A 23,009-nucleotide genomic window follows, 5' to 3' on the forward strand; every position below is an offset into this window, starting at 1 on the left:
CCCAATAAACAGAGCAGCCAGTTCCTTTAAAAAGGCAAGGGGTTTATTGGTGTAGGGAATAAAAATACCTGCAATCCAAGTGAGACTCCGTGGGACAAACACAGAGAACAGACACAATTCTCCTCTAGACAAGACAGGGTTCAAGCAGTGCAGGGACTGAACTGCCCCTCAGGGGCACGTTCCAAACGGGGCTTCATCCCCCACAAATGTCCCTCACCAGTGACACAGACAAAAACAGCAACAGGGACATTCCCAGCCAGCACTACACACGGTTTTAGGGACATTCCTACAAGGATCAGCTTGGGGATGACAAGGAAAATCCAGCTGGAGGATGGGAACCAGTGCTGAGTTACTCCAGTAGTTTCTGCTACATGAACTAGATGGAAATACAGAGAAATGAGAGAAAAACAACCCCTTGGCCCCGCCCTGCTCCTGCAGCTCCCAGCAGGACGCATTAATTAATGTCATTAGCAAACCTGCCCTAACGAATGGCCCACCTGCCTGCCTGGCCCCAAACACAGGCTTGAACATCCCCTGCTTCCTCAGCTAATTAATCAAGTGCTGACTGCTAATTAAAACATAAATAGGACACTTGGAGCAGGTTCTTCCCCCAGGGAATGCCTGGATGTGCATGAGGGATGGATGGAAACCAGGAATAGCCAGGATAGGTCCCTATAAAAACAACCCCAGCCCTGAGCACAGAGCAGAGGGGATGGGGAGCAGAGGAAAACACATTTGGAATTCTCCTGGTCACCCCTGACTATCCAGCCAGGAAATTCCTTTGGGGTCTGAGGCTGCCCAGGCCTGCCAGGAGCTGAAGGGCAGCAGTGCCTGAACAGGAGCTCTTCCATTTCCAATGCTTTTCCCAGGGTGCCTCAGCTTTGGGAGCACTTCCCAGGGCTCACTGCTTCCAGAGGCGATGGAAACAGCAGCCACAGGGCTGCTCCACACCAACATTCCCACCTGGAGCCCCACAGCTGCACCTGCAGATCCTGTGGAGCTCTGGGCACCTTCAGCTCCTGACAAATCCTACTCTGCAGGACTGGGGAAGCTTCCTGAAGCTTCCCAGCTCCCTCCAAACCCATCTCCTCCTCCATCCCAGCCAGGGTGGCTCTGGATCAGAGCAGGCGGATTTTTATTCCAAGGAATTAACTTGGAAAGGCAATCACTAAGCACAGGAACAGATCAGGAATAAATCAGACCTAAAAGCTTTCCCAAACTGCTTTTCCTCACCCTTAAAGAGGCCATGGAGAACTAAAACTATGGACAACCCAATTGTTCCCACTTTTTCCCTGCAGAGCAAACAGCAACAATTGGATTTTCTCTCCCACAGGTGACAACTGCAAAAGAAAACCCAATTTAATAACCCACAGAATGAAATTCGCATTAAAACCATTTCAAATGAAGCTCCACGAGTCCCTCTTGAGCTTCTGAGTATGACAGGCACCGGCCCACTACAAAGTTACACCTGGTTGCAGCACAGGAGACACTGGGAACAGGCAGGAAGCCATGGAATGTCCTGGAGAAGCCATGGAACATCCTGGAGAAGCAGGAGCAGCTCCAGAAAAGGGAGAGTTTCACACAAGCAGAGCCCAGCTGCAGCAGATCAGATCCCTCTTCCCTCCCAGTTCTCCCAGTCACAGGAATCCGAATGGAAAGGAGTTGCAGTGCTCCAGAGGAAAGCAGGATTTCTGACCTCACAAAGCAGGGATGCTCCCCTAGGAATAAAGAAGTTGCAGTAACTTTGCCCAGCAGCAGCAGCAGATTCCCACGTAACAGCTTCTGCATCCCTTCCACACCTCCAGGGAGCAGAGGATCCAGGCCCTGCTGCCAGCAGGATGCTCCAGGAGCAGGGAACACGGCTTTTCTGGGAAGCAGATCCCACCTGAGCTCAGGACACACTGCAGTGCTCTGAGCAGCTCCTCATTTTAGCTCTTCAAACAGCCCAGAGTCACCAGCAAAACCAAAAAGCTCCTTGTTCCTTGGTTTTCAATCCATGAGCTCATGGAAAGAGAGGAAAGCCTGGAATCTTTTCCAGCTCCTGAATTACAGCACCAGCATGAAAGACTTTTAACACACTGCAGCCTTTGCCTGAGCCTGTACACATGAAACCCAGGAGGTTTAAAGGACATTAATTTTTGGCTCTGGCTCTGTTTTGGCACTGGAGTTAAAAGCAGCAAGGTTACTCCAAGCTTACACCACCTGCAGTGTCTGAGTAAGCTGGTGGTGGTTGTACACACCTGTAGTAACACTGGAGTTTTGTGGAGACATCAGTTTTGGGAACAAGGAAAGATTGTTAAACTCCTCCATTGGCAATTCCAAAGGCAAAGCAACACATGAACATTTACAGGAGCCTTCTGCAAGCTGGATTCCTACAAGAATTAACCATGGCATCTTTAAATCCTTCAGTAGTCAGTCAAAACCTTCTCCAGTTCTGTATCTCTAATGAAAATCAGGGAATATATTAAAAATATTAAAAGAACTGATGATCCACAGAATAACTGGTCCTAAAAAGTGCCTGTCCTGGCCTCATGTCCCATTTTCTCACAGAATTTGGGGATGGATGTTGCCCAGTACTCCCTGGAAAGGCAAGACAGGGCTGATCCATCGCTCACACCTGGGTCAGTATTCCAAGTGATCAGGAAATTAATTTTTAATCCATCACCTCTTGTGGCTCCCACTCCTTCCTCAACAACAACTCTATTTAAGTCTGACAAACCCTCAGTATTAAAAAGCTTCCTCTTTGCCATTCCAGGCAGTGGAGAAACTCTGCTCTCTTTTTCCTTGGGCCTTTGATGTGCTTAATAGAACAGGTATTTTCTTACCCAAAACGAGCCACTCAGGGAGGTTTTGGTTGGTTTTTGGACACTGGACTAACCCAGTGATTTCACCACGGGTTAAAAGCACATGAGCACAGCTATGGCATTTCCTGGTGTCATTTTGGAATGTTTCGAACTTTTACTGGAGATTGGGAAAGCTCAAATATTTTCAGTTGGCTTCCAAATTTTTTATAAAAGAGAAAAACTGATTGGAAAATTTAATGGCAGCACCTAATTTAAACAACAGATTGAAAAGAGAGCAGAGCAGCACCCTGAACTGAGCTGCACGGGGGGATTCTGTGCAATTCAGCACAGAACAAGGACTGTGGCACAGCTTTCCTTGGGGGGGTGAATCTTCCAAGCCCCCAAGGCCACACCATGATCTCAGAAATGTCCTCAGGCCCTGACCTTGATAAGCAGCACCCTGAGCTTATCAGGAGCACTGGCTGCTCCCAGGGCTGGATAACAAATCCTGGCTTTAACCAACAGCCCTGCAATCTGATTTTTCTTGCCTGAATAACCCAAGTGGAACAGTTTTGTTATTGACCTTTCAAAGGAAGATACTGACCCAAACTGCAGCCAGGCTGGAAAGTGACTCTGACTAAAACCAACTCTCTTAGGACTCTATAAACAGGGAACTCGAGGGGAATTTTTCCCAGGGATACACCTGGACATGGTCCTTGGGGCTGTGCCAGAGCCAAAGCACTGGGAATGCTGCCCTCCTGGATTCTGGAGGACTTTAGATTTGTAAGCTCAGCCTCTAAGGGAGCTCCTGTTGTGCTTATAGGAAATTCTCCATAAAACCTTTGTTCAATTCCTTATTTGCTGATTCTCTGCTGTTGAGTTTAAGTGCTGCCACTCTGTTTCTAGGAGCCCTTTAGGCCTGACCTGTTGGTAATTCCAGGGCTCAGTCTGGCAGGTTGGTCCACTCTGAGCCTTGTGACTCAACAGGAGGATCTCCCTCATTCCTTTCCATCCCCAGCCTCCACACTGATTTTAGATTGCTTGATTTTCTATTTCAGCTTTTCTCTGTGTGCTTTAACCATTTTATACGTAACAGAGTGAACCTTGCCAATGAATTTGGTCACACTTTTTGATATCAAACCTGCTTCTGCTGATGCCTCTCCCAAGGATTCTTTGGGTGACCTTCAAACACTCATTTGTGACACCCAGTTCCTGGGGATTGAAGTGCTTGTTTCTTCTGTTTCTTCCCAAGCTCATTGCCATGAGAGATACTGTTCATGAGACAGACAAAACATCCCTAATGTTCCAGGACTTTGGACATTCCCTCGAATCACTCAGCAAGTGATTTCATAATTTTGGGCCCCATTTCAATAACAGAATACAGCCCATTTGTACTTGCTGTCTCATCAATGATTCCAGCTTGGAACAGCTACTCTCTTGCTTCAGTTTAATCAAGATCATAAAATAAGAGAGAAAAATTCCACATAAATGTTCTCCTGTCTTTCCTCATTCCTAATCCTAAATCCATGAGTTCCAGGCTGCCTCTGTGGCTTGCTGCACTCCTGGCAATCAAGGAGGTCCATAAAAGCTGATTCTTCAAGAGGTCAGCTTGGAAAGAAGCTACTGAACTCAGGGCATCAGCAAAAACCCTGTAGAAGCTGCAGCAGGAGAAAACCTCCTCAAAAACACTGACTACAGGCAGGAGCCAACACCACACTCCAAACTCCAACACAAAAACAGCAATGGCCTGGCTGGACACTGACACTGTCTCAGAAAAGGCACAGGGGGTTTGGTTTTGTGTAACAAATATGCATAGGAAACAAAACATGAATCAGTTCTGCTACAAGGCAAGGGTCCATGCAGAGATTCATTCACAGCTAAGAAAGGTTGGGGTTTTTTTTATCATTTGAAGACAGACTGAAATTTTTTCTCGTTTTAAGATGACCTTGGACCACCACTGAGAACAGAGGGATTTGCATCCTTCCTCCTGCAATTACAAACACTGCCCAGCTCCTCACAGAACTGGCCAGGATTTCTTCCAGCCTCAAGCACCAGTGCTGGCAGGCAGCCCAGACCCTCAGAAATACACGTGTTCCCACTGAAAGCCAAGTTCTCAGGAATGCCAGGCAGCCTCCTGGCAGCTCTGCATCACCTGAGCTGCAGGAGCTGTGCCCCACAGCAGCTGCTCCCCCAGCCCTGCACACCCCTACTCACACTCAGCTGCAAATGGGGGCTGCAGCAGCTCCCCAGAGCTTCACCCAGCAGCTCCCAGAGCTCATCCCTGGTGCTGAGCCTGCCCATCCCCTGTGGAGGCTCCGAGATCCCGGGGCTGGGCTGGGCTCTCCTTGTGCTTCTGGTGGCCCAGGGAGGGGCCATTGCTCAGCACAGGGGCTGCTCCCTCTCCACAGTCCTGAGGAGGAGTTGGGGCTTTGGCAGCAGCAGGTCCTGCCTTGGGTGAGGAGCAGCCTTCACTGGGCAAGGGGCCGTCGAGGAAAGGGAGTTTCTGCACAGATAAAAAGGCATAAAACAAAGAATTAATACCCAGATGCCAGAGGTGGCCAAAAGCCAGGTGTCAACACAGCAGCCCTGTGGCAGTGCCTCTTTTCCAGCTCTCCAATCCAGCCCTGAAGTGCCTGGACACAGATCCTGCCATGTCCAATATAAGCATCAGGAATACCTGGACACAAATCCTCCCATGTCTGACACAAACATCAGTGTTTCATTAATAAAGCTGAAGTTTTCAGCATTCACATTACCCTAGCAAAGGACACCGATATTCTTCTCACTGGTGTATTTTAGATACTGTATTTTGATTTGTTGGAGGCTGTTTTGGGGTTTTTAACACAGAGCTTTGTCACTGAACCCCTCATTTTTACCCAGCTGGTTGCAACAACTCCTCAGTGTCCCAGTTTAATCCCAGTTCCACTTTCCAAACCCACCAGGGGATTTGAAGCCCTTTGTGCCTCACGTTTTCCAGCTCGGATGCGTTGTCCTCCAGTGTCACCTTCTGGCTGATGCAGCTCAGCAGCTGGTCCAGCACACACTGCTTCGGGTGCATGCCCTTGTCAAAGCGATTGTACATCCCACACCAAAACCTCAGAAACGGGGAAAAATGAGAATCAGTTGTGCATTATTGCCAACAAATAGATGCTGCTTAATATTTTTAATAAATTGAGATCAGTAATTGATTTTAAAACCTGCCACAACCCCAGACTACAAAATTCAGTAGCAATGGGCAACTTTTCTGAAAGTTAAAAAACCCAGCAGTAAATATTAGAATAGGATGAAAATACATTTTTTTTTTTATAGCAGATTTACTGGAAGCTTGGGCAGTTTATCTTCCAGTCCTTGGTTTGCCCAACCTCCCAACTTTTATTTGCACACAAAGCACTTAAAATCACATTTTCATCCCCCTCTCTCTCAGCAGGGCCCAGGAGTGAGGCACAAACAAAGCAAAACTTCCCAGATCTGTTGTGACACCCTGGGCAATAAAACAGACCTGGCAACCCGAGCCTGCTCTGGGAAAAACCCTGGAGTGGGCACCGAAATCCCTGCTTGAAACACTTCTTAACATACATTAAAAAGGAGGAAAAAGAGGAACTTTTGGAAAGGTTTAATGTGACAGAGCAAGCAGTCAGGGGGTGTGTGTGCTTCTCTCTGAAGTTCTGCTTTTCCTTGCCTTTCCCCACCATCTTTCTCAACACCAAATTAAAAATACTATTTTAAATTACAGCGCCTGAATTTATTTAATCTTGGCACTGCTCCTCGTCGTTTATGTCTGAGGAATGGAGGGGAAAGGTAAAATAAACCAAGCTAATCAGAGCAAATTTATTTGATTTAACCTGAGTTATCAATCTGCATTACAATGAAAGAAACGTCCCCCTCCTTCCCCTTCTTAACTGAGCAACTTACTGGAAACTGAAAGGTAGAGTGTTTGGTTGAAGCTCTTTGTAAGCTGTAAACCCTCTGTACAAAGGATTTCTCAACTCCTGCTTCCTCTGTAAGAGGAAAGGCCACAGAGAATGGGTCTTCTCAAAGATTCTGGCAAGTACAAAGAACATCTGATCACTAAAAAAAGCAGCAAGTGGATTAATAACTGCAGATGTTGGGAGCAGAATTAGATTAAGGGAGCTGAGAATTATTTTTATGATGGCTATGATTGATTTCATGAGGATACATCACAGAGGAATTAAAAGGGACACTCTCCTGTCCAGAAGGGATATCTGCAAGTTATTACTGTGATCCAAACTAAAACATCTTTTCTGAGATATAATTCACATTCTTTTGGGATGTAATTCACATTCTTTTCTCACACTGGTTAAGGGGAACATTGTCTTGAGAGATGGTTATGTTCTACAATCTCCAATTCCATAAAACACACCCATCCAGCCCCTTTTTGAGACATTCCAAGGGATTTGTGGCCTGGTGGCTCCACAGACTCCCAGCTCACCTGAGTTCCTCCCGCTCCTTGTGGCAGGTGCCCAGGAAGTTGCCAAACTGGCAGGAATAAACGTGGTCATGGATCTCGAGCAGGAAGCGCTCGTTGAACTCAAAGGAGCAGGGGAACTGCTGCATCAGCTGCCACACACACTCCACAAACTGGGTGAACACAGGGGACACCTCTTTGGGGTCCCCATCCAGGTGGCCACACCTAGAGAGGTGCAAAAACCAGGGTAAATCCTCTGCCACCCACCACAAAAGGGCCCCTCGCCAGAAGTTTTCTTCCAGGTCAAGTTTATGCTTTGAACTTGGGGAAGTCCTGACAAAGTGGCTGAGATCTTCTTCCAGGAGATGGCTGCAGAATTAACAGGCCTTGTTGGACCATTCTGCACGGGACAGGCTGCCCAGAGAGGGCCCAGCATCCCTGGAAGTGTCCAAGAGATGTGTGGATGTGGCACTTGGGGACATGGGTTGGTGCTGGTTGATGGTTGAGCTTTATGATCTTGGAAGGCTTCTCCAACCTTCATGATTCTGTGATTCCATGATTAGCACTCCTCAAACAATACAATTTTGCAGGTGGGAAAACACCCAGAATTCATACAATGATTTTGTAAAGCAATAAAAACACCGTGATGAAAGAACAGCCTTAGCAGATACTGACTTGCAATGCAAATATTTTCCAAATGTTTTCTCCTTTTCAATTTTCCATGGGATCCCCTAAACCTGCAGACACTGTTTTGGTTTCACTGCCCCCAGGGGAATGTGCCCCTCTCACCTGTGTGAGAACTTGTGGCCCATTGCAATCCACTCCTTTTCTATCAGGACCTGCAGGTTCAAAACAGGGATTAAGAAAAGAGCATTACTTTGGTTAAAAAAGCAAAATGAAGCCTTTGATGTTAAAGCCTAAAAAGCAGACAACCTGCTGACCCTATTGCTATAAATATATCCCCAGAAATCAATGGAAACAGGAATTGTGATTTATAGATTATCCAGTTACCAAGGCAATGGCACTGCTGGAATCAGAACTCATTTCCAAAGTACCATTTTGAGGGAGTTTCCATGTTGTTAAAATCATAATATACAAATATATTGAGCTCAAAGAATTAACAGCTTAATATTACACTGTGCTATTTAATTTGGGAAAGAGTACTGTGATATTCAGCAAAATAAATCAGCAACTGGAGTTCAACAAATGTTTAACAGACAAAAAGAAATATATGAAGTACAGCTGTGTAATGAGGAGTTCAGGATGAAATCAGAACAACTACATGGTATTTTTTCTTTTAAATAGATGCCTGTAGTTATAGAAAATTATAAGGAAGCAGTGTTTTCCTTACAGATGTCTCACATGACTGAAGCTGCATCCATTATCACTTTGCTGGATCATAGCTAAAGATAATTCCTGCTATCATCATCCAGATTAAGAGAAGGAAGGCAGAAACCCACAAGAGTTCTTAGAAAAGTTCATTTATATTGCTTCTTGAATTTTTCCATTCCTTGCACTGCCAATAAATTCATTTAGGAACAACCCTGTCAGGGGGGTTGTGCCTACAAACCATTGTCTCAGAGGACAGACAAGGATGTGTCTGTGTCACTGCTCCTAAGATAAATCCTGGTTCAGAGACAAAGCCCAGGCAGATGTTTCATGTGCTGATGGAATTTTAACCGTTAAGAGGCTGCAGTATAATCCAGAAACAAAAATAGAAACAATAAAACCAGCATGGGATGCAAGGAAACAGTCCTGGCACTGGAAGAGGCAAAATCTGCATTGTTCTGATTTCAGGGATTCTTTCAAGGAACTCTCCTGAGACAGAGCAGCTCTTCAGGTATTTAACAAGAGATGACTGGAAAGAAACATCATAGACTGCCCTGAATTCATGCAGGGATGGCTGCAAATGAAGAAAAAGCCTGCACTAGAAGCAAACAGCCAAATTAAAGTGAAATGGCTTTAAAAAGGGTGTGAAATGACGCAGATTCGACTGATGGACAGGGGACAGGACCAAGGTCACCCAATTTCAAATCCCAGCAGATGAGAGACCTTCAGGACAAACTCCTCCACCACTTTTTGGTGGATTGCTGCCAGAGCTGAAATCTCTCATTAGTGGCTCCCATGTAGACGTTGCAGGATACAAGGATTTGGGAATTGTCAATCAGCTGCTGCCGTGCTGTTCACAGCAATTACAGCTCCTTACAGAATCAAAGCTGCTTTATATAGGTCACCACTGCTCGGCCCAGGAAATGGCCTGAGCCACTTTCAGCAGGGCCTGTTTGCACTGGAATTGCACTGGAATTGCACTGGAATTGCAGTCCTTACCATGAAGCCTTTGAAGGTCCTGTAGAAGGGGTCCAGGAGGAGGCCAGCCAGGGAGCAGACCTGGGCCGTGCGGTCCCAGCCGTCGGAGCAGTGCACCAGCACACTGACCCTCTCCTCCCTCACAGCCTGCCAGGGACACAGCACAGAGCTCAGGGAAACACACTCCTTCACCTGCATCGCCCCAAAACCCCAGGGGAATGCTTGTCTTCTCTCCTCTGGCCCATGGGAATGCACCATTCCATCCAGAGAAACCCCAGCTAGAACAAAGTGCTGCAGCAGGCTGGTAAAAAAGAGCCCTGGTGATCTCTGGAAGGCCAAGGATTCCCAAGCTCTTCCTCTGAGGAAAAAATTTGGTGGATGAGTAAAGAATAATAGTTGGACACCCAGGGATTAGAACTTCCAGATAAATTAGAGGAGTTGATCCCAACTTCCCCCCCATCCCATCCCTTAGGGCAGGAGAGAAACACAAAAGTTTCTTGCTTGTGACATGGAAAAACTGTGAGAGAAAACCAACATTTACCACTCACTACACTCTCCACAAACTTCCTGCACACCCTTTACTACTCCTTAGTGACTTCCTTCCTTCTGCCTGACCTGCAAAGCCACCAGCTCTGCAGAAATGAGGACTGTGTTGAATAATCAAAATTACAGTGTGTACATCACACAAAGCCTGGAGAAAACCAACTGGTCCAAATCATCCCTCGATTAAAGCAGAGCAGTGGATGAACAACGAGCACAGGGTTAGGAGTTGTTTGTACTGCTACAAAGAAAGGTTTATAAAGGTAATTTATTCACATTTTGTGATTTTATGTGTTTCAAATGAGTTCTAGTAAAGCCTAGTTACAATACAGGACACAGGACCTGTATTGGCCCAGCAGCTGCATGACCCACTTACGTTCTCCAACATTTTTAGAGAGCTGAGGCCAACCTGAACACCACCTTCTCCCCAGAGCCACCTTCCCAGCCTTGCAGCAGTCCCTAACACACCAGGAGGCATTTGTGAATCGAGCTGCAGCTGGAGAGCAGCTTTACCTTGGCCAGAAAGACACCTGCATCCATCACAGCCTTGATGTGCCGTAACCAGCCCGAGTTCTCCAGCCCCGTCAGGAAATCGCTCATGGAGGGAGACTTCATCTCACACACTGGCAACAAACACACAGCAATCAGCTGGCACCCCAGAGCAGCATCCCTTGCACCTCCTCATTATCTCCCCAAAAGTTTTAAGCGCTAGCAGCAATATCCTGTCTTGAGGACACACTCATGGTTGTGTATCTAAAATTCATAATTAAAAAACTGCTGGTTTTGTGAGAATTTGAGGCTCTGGAAATCTCCTTCTGCTCTTTGTTTAAAGGGTAACTCATTATTTATTCAGCTGTGTTTTTTCCAGCAGTGAGCTGTTACTTCGCTCTAAATCCCCATCACATTTACAACCACTCACTCACTCCACAAAGATTTGAAGTTATTTCTCTCTCTAATTTAGAGACAGAAATAACAAGTCTAACCTTGAAGGCAACTCAGCTGCTCTAATGAAACCCAGCACAGAAAATACTGAGAGTAATAAAGTTCAGAGCACCCCAGTGAATGAGATTTTATCACTGCTGGAGAAGAACATGGGAGCAAAAACAAGTATTTATTCTGCCTCTTCTCCCACCACAAAATCACTCTGCCAGGAAGAGCCAGTTGAGGACTCAGAGCTGTGAACAGCCCCATTTTTGTCCAAGGTCACCATGGATCCTGCAGGGCCACCTGGGAGCATCAATTACCCACCTATCTGGAAACAAGAGGAGTATTATGGTGGTTACTAAAATATTAAACTCCTACTCTGGATGACTGCACTGGAATGGCATCGTAGAAAACGAAGCACAGGCACCAAGCAGAAGGATTTGCAGCATCCCCTCTGCCCCATTCCACAAGGAATGGCAGCACAAGGATGGCAGCAGTGCTGGAAACCAGGGAGCAGAGCTCTGCCATCACCTTTATGGAACTTCTCCAAAATTCTCTTAGTGAAACTCTAGGCCTCATTCCACCCTTAATCCCAATGGCTCAGGTGATTCTTTCGCCCTGCTTTGCATTCTTCCCTATGATCACAATGAGCTTAATTACTCTGCATTTTAATATATTTATGTATTAAAACATTCAGTTAATACATTTTAAAGAAGTTTGGTTCAAAGAAATCAGAAATGAATGAAAAGTTAGAACAATGTATGTATGAGATTCAAGTCTTTGGAAGATCATGCCAAAATCGTATTTCAAATCAGAAATACTGCTAATACTCCAAATATGGCAAACCCCCAAAAGTATTTCTGAACAACCTCTGTTGGTTTTCTCTCAGTAAGTCAAGAAGCAACCATGAGACTGTCTTAGCTGTAAAATGTAATGTTTCTCTAACCTTTTTCTATTAATTTGGCACATTCATTAAGGAATGTTTTTAGTATTAGTTGCTATTTTTGAACCACAATAAAAACAAGAACAAATAAAATGTCAAGCCTTTCAACAGCATCGGTACTTTCAGCCACTTGTATGTAGCAAACAAAGCAAGATGCTGACTTTGCTTCCCTCACAGCACAATTGTGCATGGAACTTCTGGATATTCAGCAGGAGGTTCTGTCCAGGAGGGGTAAGAAAGACAAACCCCTCCCAGGGTTGTACCCACCTTCCAGCAGTTTCTGCAGGCTGCTCCTCATCACATGGATGTTCTCTATGCCAATGAACTTAAAACGAATGTTTTCATAATTATCTTCATTCTCATAGCCCTTCCCAGCAGCTCTGTTGGCCATGGCATTCAACTGGCAAATTCAAGGGATAGGAAAGAAAAGAGAAAATCACAGTTCAGAGAGGCTGCTTTGCAAGTCCTTTTTTTAAAATCTCCCAGAAAATGTACTGGACAAAACTGTTACTCAGCTGTACTTCCCCACCTCCCAGACAGTTCTTGCAGCTGTTTCATGAAAATTACTGCAGTTCATTAGTCAGAGGCTCATTAAGACCCTACTTAGGGCAGTATGAACCCCCAATTTCTGCTGTCATCAGAGACATTGAGCCTGCCCTAACTGTGAAGCTACCTAAGGAAATTCAGAGAGAGGCACAAGGAAGCAGAACTAGGAAAGCCATTTTTAACAGGGACATACATACATGGTGGTACAGAAATAGCAAGAGAATTCCCAAGCTTTTCACAGACATACATGCACAGAGGAAATAAAGCCACCTGAGGGAAACATAGAAACATTCAAGTTGAGCACAAAGAACAGCAACTGCAGGAAAGAAGTAGAAAAGAAGCCAGCTGCTCTAACAATCCCCCAGACCAGTTCGAGAGCTACCAGGACATCTTTGGTGGGGCAGAAAATAGAGCAGCTCAACCCCCCCTAATCAATTTGGGCAGATTTTGCAAGAGGAGAGAAGAGTCAGATATGGTACAGACACATTTAGAACTGTAAAATAACCCCAGTGCTTCAGTTCTGCCAGAGTGGGACAGCTTGGGTTAGAAGGAGAAGTGTCACCAGTTATAAATTCTCCCCTTGTCACCAAATGCTTTAGCACAAAATTGCCACCAGTGATGGGTTTGGGTGGCACATCTCTGCCACTGCAAGCTGGCTGTGCCAAAAGAACACGCAGTGCCTGCTATAAATGCACATTACAGAACAGGGGATCTCTAGGAAATGTCACACTAAAAGCCAAGATACACACTGGGACAAGATGTGAAACATTCCCTATTTTCCAAAAAAAAACTTCTGCTTTCTTGCCCTTGCCATAGTTTAACTAAATTTGTAGTTTGTATAAAATAACTGCAATATCTGAACAGTGAAGCAGGTTCTCAGAAAGCTCTATTTTTAAATACTCAGAGCAATTTAAATCTTTGCATTTAAATAATTGTGTGCTATGAAAACTCTTGTGTTCTAATTGGCTTATACCAGCACTCCTAATCCATATCCTTGTAAGAGAACCATTGGAATTGCTTTCTAAACTCAGATCCCCAAGATGACAGTCATTAAAAATTTCATTTTGCAAATATTTCCTCTCACATAAACCCCTCAGCTCTCAAGTTCTAGCCCCAAACTTGAGTTGTATTAAACTCCATCATGAGAACATCATGAGTGTTATTTTTAAAAGGGAAAAAAAAAAGGGAGGGATTGCTTTCCCCAGTCCCACTTCCTCCCAGATCTGCCAACAAAAGCACTTCAGCCTCGTGGAAGTGAATCCTGAGGCTTCTCTCCAACTCCACTTCCAGTTCTCTCCTTTATCCTTTAGGGTTCTGCAGGAAAATGCTTCACTGTCCCAACCAGTTCCATCAGGTCATCCTGAGCACAAACCGCAACCCAGGATACTCCAGGAGGGCAGGGTCCTTAGGAGCACTTCACATTCCAGCTGTATACCCTGACCCGGGAGCCTGATCCCACACTCCCGCTGCAGGACCGCCCCAGAACTGTGACAGAATGAACTGGAAACACCACTGCTCATTCAGACAAGAGATTTAAAAGCAGCCCCAAGCCCATGGAGGTACCTTTGGCCTTGTGTCTACAACATACATGAAGGGGCTGCCGGGGTTGGCCTCTCGGATGGCCTGGAGCATCTGCTCGTCCTCCAGGCAGCGCGCGCTGAACCCGGCCAGGGGCTGGCTGCAGCGGCACAGGGCGGCCTGCAACACACACACAGCATCACCCCTGCTCCCACAGCCCCTGCTCCCACCCCAAACCCCTCTGGGGTCGCAGCTTCATTGTCCTGTGGGCTCTTTCTGAAAAGCTGCTGCTGAGGTGGAGACGCAGGAACACTACCGGGCCATTCCACAAAGCGAGAACTTTGGGAAACTGGAAGTGGTGAGGCTGAGGAGGCTCAAACTGCTCTGCCTGAGGGTCACTGCCCCAAATGTCAGCAGTTCATGGAATGCCAGAATGGTTCAGTGGAAGGGACCTTCAAAATGTCACATTCCCCCCTCTGCCATGGGCAGGGACACCCTCCACTATCCCAGGGTGCTCCAATCTGGCCTTGGATCCAGGGGCAGCCCCAGCTGCTCTGGGCACCCTGTGCCAGGGCCTGCCCACCCTCCCAGGGAACAATTCCTTCCCAATATCCCATCTGATCCTGCCCTCTGACAGCTGAAAACCATTCCCACTTGTCCTGTCACTGTGGCCATATAAAAGTCCCTCTCCTTCCTTTCCATGAGCCTCCTGAAGGTACTGGAAGGCAGCAATTCCTCATGTGTTCCATTTGGTTTCTATTTCCAAACCATTCTTTTGAGTTTTCCTTATCAGTTGTTGCCGTTGCACACTCAGAGCAGCACTGGGTACATTTTAAGGAAATTTCATTAGTTTCCAGCACAACTCCAGGCAGTGCCCAGGTCAAGGCACGCTTCCTCAGGAAAACAACAATTTGGCTGGGACAGAATTTTCCTGACATCAGCATCTAAAACACTGCTGAGGCAGCAAAGTTACAAATTTACATTCTGGTCTTCAGTGGAAAAAAAAAAAATGAAACCTTCACTTATTCTGAGCTAGTGGGGATTTATTTCAGGGTGGTTCCTCCTCTTCAATATTAAGAAAATCCAGCCAAGTCAACATATAACTTGATAAAACATTATTCAGTATAGCTAAACAGGAGATTAAAAAACCCCACATCAGAAGGGATTGCTGAAAACTGATTAAGAAAAAAATTCCCAACAGGAAGCTTGGAAAGTGTGTGCTTTTTGCAGGGCTCTGGATGCATTCCAAGCTCATTCTGTGACTCAGAACGAAAGCCATTAAGAGAAGCACAGTTCTCAAAGGCCTCAAATCTAATAATTATCTTATTCTTTCCTTTCATTAGAGGGGAACTGGACAAAAAGGGGAACCCTTCCTTCCCCCCAAGGCAGCAGGCAGAGAAGCACTAACATTGTTTTCCTTATATAAGTAAGAAAGCACCGGAATCCGCCCTCGGCTCCTGAACCTTGAACTTCCCATCACCACTGCCTTGGTGGCAGCTCGAGGCACCACGATTTCAGGAGGGTACGTGCTGCAAACCTGAGGGAGAAAAGAGAAAAAAACCCAGATATTGCTACTGAGCACTTCAAAATTCATGAAAAATTCATCTTTAGCTGATTAGGTTATGAGGTATTCAGAAAAATAATGCAGGGAAACAATCAACTCTGCAGCTGAACCTAAAAACTGGACTGCACAATGCAGAGTAAAAGGAAGATCTTTAAATCCAGAAATGTGATGCAAGTTTCTAATTTAGATTCACAGAATAGTTTGGGTTGGAAGGGACCTTAAAGCCCATCCCATCCCACCCCTGCCATGGGCAGGGACACCTCCCACTGTCCCAGGCTGCTCCCAGCCCCAATGTCCAGCCCGGCCTTGGACACTGCCAGGGATCCAGGGGCAGCCCCAGCTGCTCTGGGCACCCTGTGCCAGGGCCTCAGCAGCCTCACAGCCAAGAATTCCTTTCCACAAAAAGAGAAAATAAGAACAACTATACTTTAAAAGTTCTCTCTAAATCTTATGCAACCTGAAAGGCACTTCCAGCACTCAGGTGGAATCCTCAGAGAGCAGCTTCACCCCTTCACCTCAAACAAGCACAGCCTTTGCAGCATGGACTTCACAGATAAGCTGCTCTCCAAGCCTGGCTTTACATCAGGCTTGACAATTTTAAAACACAGGCTGGAAACGCTGAGGAAATTCTAAAGCACTGGGGAGTTCCACTGCAGCAAGCAAAGCCTCGGAGTGATTAATGATTTGAGATGGCCATGTCCAGGTGCCCTCAGCAGCTACTGGAAACAGCACCTCTCACACCAGATCTCAATTCAGGCCTCCACAGGCACAGGCAGGTAAAACTGGAAGTCACCTCTGACAGCACAAGCTTGTATCTCTTCAACCCAAAGCTTAAAGTGAAGAAAGCTACCAGGGGAAGGGAGTGGAGAGGCAGGGGAAGGGATTCAGGATTGTGAATATGTTGGTGTCTTCCTTGTAGTCTCTTGTTCTGGCTTTTTACCAGCCAGGTCTGACTGTACACAGCCCCAGAGGAAATAAAAAGGGAAATAAAGCAGAGCAGGATTTTGAACAAGCTTGCTGACAAATGTTTTTGTTTAATGTTGTTTAGATGCAGGTTGGCCTTTCAGGGAAAATAACAGCAGCAGGCACTTCAGACTGAAATGACAGAGAGCCCTTAGATAGCAGAAGATCCAACTGAGAAAGCAAAAAAAGGTCTGTTTTCCACTGCTGTTTTTTCCTTCCTTCCTTCCCTAGTCCCTCTCCACTCTGCCTCATTCCCCACCCATCCAAACTGCTGCCATTTTCTTCTCTCCTCCACATCTGTCACCAGCCAGGTGGGACAGGCTTTGGAAATACCAAAAGCAGCTCAGGGTACTTGAGGCTTTGCCCAACAGATGGTTTGACATTTCTGCAGGAAAACAAGGCTCTGGTCCCTTGCCAGGGGGATCAAAGCACAACAAGGTGACTCTGCAGCTCTCCTGGAGCATCATTATCTGCAACTCCACATCAAGATGATGTGCTTTGACTCAAACCGAGTGAGCTCCTTGCTCCCCAGAGGCAGCAGCAGGGCTGTCATTAATAACAACAAGGAGATAGTGCAGTAAGTGGCTCCTTTGGGCAGGAATTACCTCATAGTCCTTATTAATATCCGTTACTTCCCAGTAGTCGTTGGGAATTCCCATGCGCTGGTAATCCAGTTTCAAATCAATCAGTTTCCATCCCATTTCCCGGTTCTCTTTGGACATTTTAGGATTGTAAGAGAAAGCATAAAGTTCTTCGGGTTTCACTGGGAAGGAGAAGGAAAAAAAATCAACAAGTTAGAGATGCAAAGACATCCAGAGAGCCCAAAACTTCTGGAAATCAGTAACTGAGTGCTACAGAGGAGTGCTGGAGATATTTAAAACTTCTTAACCTCATGTTTATAGGGTTTTGGCTGGGGTAGTACCAAGTGCTGACAATTCATCCTGGAATCCTAAGGAATTTCCAATACTCAGCTCCCAAATGCAGGGAGATACATTAATTCTAACGAAGTGTTTTAGTGTTTAGGTTGGAAGAAGTAATTTCTCCTAAACCATTGATTTCCTCCTGAATTCACTGCAGTAAGCAATGTTAGATGAGATTTATATCATAACCATTAACCCTCACATTAAAACATGGATGAAAAGATCTGTTTTCTGTGGAGAGTTCATACAACAGCTCCTGCACACCTGTAAGGCCATTGCTCACCCAGAAATTCTGAGACTGGAAGCCTTTAGGGATGTGTGGAATATTGCTGTCAGCCCAACAAAGGCTTCAGGCTGGCTCTGACAAATGCCCATTTACCATCCCAATCTCCTTCCCTCTCTTCACAAAATGCAAATCCAACCAATAACTCGTTCAGCTGATTCCCAAGGCAGCTCCAGACACACAGGGAAACCTGTCAGAGGCTGATAAAGCAGCTGGTTACTGGGCAGGTAACCCAGAGCTCTCCATCACACCTGTGCAAATCATCAGTAATGATGTGCTCTGCCAAAAATCCATGAAGGGAGCACACTCACAGACATCTTCAAACAAACAAACAAAAAGCACTGTTAAAATCCAGAAGCAGAAGAAAAGAAAGAGCTACAGCACTTACACAGTTAAGTAGAGAACAAAGAAAACTGGCGTGAGCCCCTGCAGTAACACCTCCCACGCTTCAGGCACTACCCAAACCTCTAATTTTTAAAACCTCAAAGAGCAGTGACAGCTTTTAAATGTAACACCACAAACCTGCCAGCTACAGCATCAGAGGGAGAACTTCAGAACTAAGAAAACTCCAAAGAGCACAAGAGGGATGCTGGGAATAGACACAAGCCTTAATATAAATTAAAATCAAATCCAAACTCAGCAAACCCCGTTTCTCCTACAGGATTTCCAGCCCAGTCCTGTGTGAAGGCCAGCAAGAAGCTGCCTGGTGCCATTAATTCCCCTCCCTCAGCCTGGCGACACCATTTGCAATTACAAATGACATCCTTTTAATAACACCACTCCAAATACTGGTTCTAGCACCCCAAAACCGGAGGCTGCCACAGGCAGAAGCCAGGTGGGAACTCAGTGGAATGCCGTCCTGCAAGAAGAGCCTGAAAATTCATCCACGCTGGAACAAAAAGCTGGAGCTAGAAGAGAGCACGGGCTTTTGAGGGTGTCTGGCTCACACTCTAAGAGAGACTCTGAGTCAGGGCAGGGTGAAGCACAGGCTTTCACAACTGAGCAAACACTGCAGAGCAGCCCAAACGTGCTGCTGGAAGCAGCAAAGATGCCGATTTGTGGGATTCCGGAATTCTGTGAATGCCTGGATCAGCTGGAAAGGGCAGAACTGCACACAGCCAACAGCTGGGTGACACAAGTGACTGACAGCGGCCGGGTTTGGGATATGAACTTTGCACAGCTCTCCCAGGGCTCGGCTCAGAGCATTCCAAAGCTTCCCAGGCCAGACTGCCATCCCCAGTACCTGGCTGGGAGAGCTTGAGCAGGGAGGTGAACACGTCGTGGCAGTCCCGCTCCTGCCCAATGACAAAGTGAGCCACGTGGAAGTTCTTGCAGTGGATGAGCAGGGGGTACCCGGCCGTGGTCAGGGGCAGCTTCTCCACGCTGGAGATGTGGTGATGCAGGATCTGGAGAACAGGGAACAAACACCAGTTGTCACTGATAAAGCTGTGAGCAGTACGAGCAGATCTGAAACCTTTGTAATACAATCAGCTATTTGTGCTTCCTGCAGCTAAGGAGCAGCAGAAAACGAGTTTATTTGTGATATTTATCAAACATAAACTGCACCCAAAGCCCAGGGAACTAAAGCAGGACTGAAAAAACACAGACCTACATAAATTACTTTCAGAGGCAGATGTGCAGCTCAGTTTACCAGGTGCACTTTGCTTTCCTTGCATCCCCATATGAAATAAACTCTGTCGCTCCCCTTTCACCTTAACATTAATAAAATAGGCTTGTTTCAGTGCTAATTCTGCACTTCTAAAAGCTGCAAATTCATGTTTAGTGGTTTTGTATATTGAGTTTGAGACAGGAAATTACACAAGTTTTTTACATTCCTTGAACTGACACTAATTCCATGAGTGAACTCTATCAGGTCACATCACCACTGTGCTCATTTCCTTTCCAAGCAGCTGCTTCGGGGAAGCCTTTGGTATCAAAATGCCATAAAAGACCACTACAGCTTCGGAATTCCCAAACCTGTTTATTCTGGAAATGAGAACATTATGTTCCAGGACACAGGGGGGAATGGCTTCCCACTGCCAGAGGGCAAGGATCGACAGGATATCGGGAAGGAATTGCTCCCTGGGAGGGTGGGCAGGCCCTGGCACAGATTTCCCAGAGAAGCTGTGGCTGCCCCATCCCTAGAAATGTCCGAGGCCAGGTTGGAGCAACCTGGGACAGTGAAAGATGTCCCTGCCCGTGGCAGGGGTGGAATGGGATGATCCTTCAAGTCCCTCCCCATCCAACCCATTCTGTGATCTGAAGCAACCCTTCCAGGTGTGTTTCCACCCCACCATACCCATGTTTCCTTCCTGACTTCAGCAGAGGCATCCACGTAGATCAGGTGCGTGGCTGTCAGGTACAAGGTCCCGGTCGCTGCCTTCCTGTTGGCGTAGCGATCCAGCAACTTCACGTTTTCAACCTGCAGCAGGAACACAGGATGAAAACACTTCAGAATCCCAGAACTGCTGTGGTTGGAAAAGTCCTCCGGGATCATCGAGTGCAGCCTGTGCCCAATTCCCACCTTGTCACCCAGCCCATGTCCAGCTGTTCCTCAGACACCTCCAGGGATGGGGACTCCAAACCTCCCTGGCAGCCCCTTCCAAGGCCTGACCACCCTTTCCATGCAGAAATTCCTCCAAGTCCAGCTTTGATGGAAGAACTACCTAAGCACCTGTTGAACTCCATCCATTCAACTTCTAATACACAGCTCATGAAGCAAGTCAGAAAAAGACAAGAATTTAAGTCCCCCCTGCAACAACGAGTCAGCTTTACACCATGAACTCAAATTATTTCTCCATGAATTAAAGCCATAAAGGTTAAGCAAACAGCCATGGCTCAGCACCAGCAAATCCTAACAGGATTACTGGATTTGTAGCCAAGATGATCCCAGTTTGTCACTGTGCAAGGCTGCAGAAGTAACAAGACAAAGAACTGCAAAGGAAAGATTTGTCTGTGCTCAGGGTGATCAACATGTTGCTCTGAAAGGAACAGCCCTCTCCAGTCTGACTTCCCACTGCTCATTCCCTGTTAGTAGCTACTTCTTGTAGCTCACTTCCTGGCCTCCAAGTGCATTTCATAAACCACACCAAGCTAATTAATAAAAAACAGCTTTAAAAAACATCAGTGCAGACATAATAAAATATGTTACAACTCTGGATTGATTTTCTCCTGGCCTATTTGCTGCCTAATGAACACAGATGGAATTTTTCTTTCACCGTTAAGAAGGAATAATGGGGAAAAAATAATTGGATGGACAACGAAAACAAATGTTTTAGCAGTAGATGATAGATTAGTTCTGGGTATTGAATGTGTGAGGTTCCTTATGCTGGTCTCAAGTAAATCATGGAAAATCTCAGGAAATAAACTTGGAGAGCAGAGGCTTGGGCTCAGTGTCCTCTTAGCAGGTCATGTTTTTCAGCAGGTATAACCATTAAATATAATATTGCCCTTTTCAGGGCACTAGAGACATGCAGGACCAGCAGAACACTGCAGGGCAGGGGGTAAGGAGCATCCCCAAACTAATGTCCTAGAAAATAAAACGAACAGCAATAATCATTCTTGCACTAAAGGGTAAAATTAAATTATCAACTGCTGCCTGAATAAATGCAATTCCTTCCAGCACAGCATTCCCAGAGCTCCTGTTTGACTTAATTCAATGGGAAAAAAAGCACATTTTGACTCACTCATTGGGACTGAGAGGAACCTCCACGCTTTGCAAGGAAGGAAACATTCCGGAATCATCCCCAAGCCACCTCGGCATCAGCCCCTCCACTGAACCCCCCTCCCCACAAAGCGCCGGAGCCACCAACACCTTGGGACCGCGGCTGTGACCTCCCCCCACCCGCAGCCCTGAGGGCGCAAGGGCCGTTCCGCGGCGGGGGAGCAAAGGCAGCCGGCGGTGGGGAGCGGAGCGGGCCGGAGCCCCGGGCGGGGTTACCTTCGGGGTGCTGATGTGCTCCATGGCCGCCCGGCCCCGCCGCCAGCGCCCGCCCCGCCGCCGCCATGAGGGGCCGCGCGCCCCGCCCCGGCCCGGCCCGGCCCGGCCCGCCTCGCGAGAGCCGCGCGCCGCCGCCATCTTGGCTGAGGGCAGCGCTGAGGGCAGCGCCCGGCATGAGCCCGGAGCCCTCGGCATGAGCCCGGAGCCTTCGGGGTGTGCCCGGAGCCCCCGGCATGAGCCCGGAGCCTTCGGGGTGTGCCCGGAGCCCTCGGCATGAGCCCGGAGCCCTCGGCATGAGCCCGGAGCCCTCGGGATGTGCCCGGAGCCCTCGGCATGAGCCCGGAGCCCTCGGCATGAGCCCGGAGCCTTCGGGGTGTGCCCGGAGCCCTCGGCATGAGCCCGGAGCCCTCGGCATGAGCCCGGAGCCCCCGGGGTGTGCCCGGAGCCCTCGGCATGAGCCCGGAGCCTTCGGGGTGTGCCCGGAGCCTTCGGGGTGTGCCCGGAGCCCTCGGCATGAGCCCGGAGCCCTCGACATGAGCCCGGAGCCCTCGGCATGAGCCCGGAGCCCTCGGCATGAGCCCGGAGCCTTCGGGGTGTGCCCGGAGCCCTCGGCATGAGCCCGGAGCCCTCGACATGAGCCCGGAGCCCTCGGCATGAGCCCGGAGCCCCCGGGATGAGCCCGGAGCCCTCGGCATGAGCCCGGAGCCCTCGGCATGAGCCCGGAGCCTTCGGCATGAGCCCGGAGCCCTCGGATGAGCCCGGAGCCCCCGGGATGAGCCCGGAGCCCCCGGGATGAGCCCGGAGCCCTCGGGGTGTGCCCGGAGCCCTCGGGGTGTGCCCGAAGCCTTCGGGATGAGCCCGGAGCCCCTGGGATGCGCCCGGAGAGCGCTGGGAGCCCCCTCATCCTCCGCAGGATGGAGCCTCTTCATCCTCCACTCCATCCTCCTCTGCCTCGTCCTGCTGTGGTCCCACTGCCTCCCCGTGTCTTTTCCCCTCCCAGCACCGGCGAAGCTCTCAGGAAATATTTCAGGAAAAAACCTCCTTTTTCCTCTCAAAGTGTGTGGCCATCAGGTATGCCGTCTCGATGGGCAGCAGGCTGACGGCATCCTCCCCTCGAGAAAGGGGCTGGAGGCACATTTATCACGTTCATACTTGTCACACTTCCCACAGCTAGTAACACCTGTTCGTCCTGTTTGCCGTGTATTTTAAATTCCAAGCACGATGCTGGATGCCCAGCCCGGATCCCGGGGAGCTGCTGGAATTGCTGTTCACTGCTGCAATGAGTGTTGGTGTCTCACAGCCCCAAGGGCAGCAGCTTCCCAGGGGAAGCGGATGACATCCCAGCGGATGAA

The 23,009-nt window shown here is 47.8% G+C and overlaps 1 protein-coding gene across 3 annotated transcripts; it reads right to left on the reverse strand.

Moving 5' to 3' along the window:
* Positions 1-21: 21 nt before the first annotated feature.
* MTMR8 (myotubularin related protein 8) lies at positions 22-22,809 on the reverse strand. 3 transcript variants are annotated; one of them, XM_010403166.4, is made up of 14 exons: positions 22,696-22,809; positions 20,017-20,139; positions 18,961-19,123; positions 17,120-17,277; positions 15,396-15,524; positions 14,033-14,167; positions 12,191-12,323; positions 10,570-10,679; positions 9,538-9,663; positions 7,999-8,048; positions 7,234-7,434; positions 6,696-6,824; positions 5,752-5,878; positions 22-5,286 (listed from the first exon to the last, which is right to left on the reverse strand). In XM_010403166.4, exons 1-14 carry the CDS (start codon positions 22,792-22,794, stop codon positions 5,059-5,061), a joined length of 1,911 nt encoding a protein of 636 aa, XP_010401468.2. In that variant the 5' UTR covers positions 22,795-22,809; the 3' UTR covers positions 22-5,058. The 3 variants fall into 3 exon arrangements, with proteins under 3 accessions (XP_010401468.2, XP_039427898.1, XP_019143675.1); XM_039571964.1 differs by lacking the exon at positions 22,696-22,809 and adding an exon at positions 21,658-21,732; XM_019288130.1 differs by having other exon boundaries at positions 5,199-5,286; positions 5,723-5,878.
* Between the last annotated feature and the right edge of the window lie 200 nt (positions 22,810-23,009).

Source organism: Corvus cornix, chromosome 4A (assembly GCF_000738735.6).
Source record: "Corvus cornix cornix isolate S_Up_H32 chromosome 4A, ASM73873v5, whole genome shotgun sequence".
Taxonomy (NCBI): Eukaryota; Metazoa; Chordata; class Aves; order Passeriformes; family Corvidae; genus Corvus; species Corvus cornix.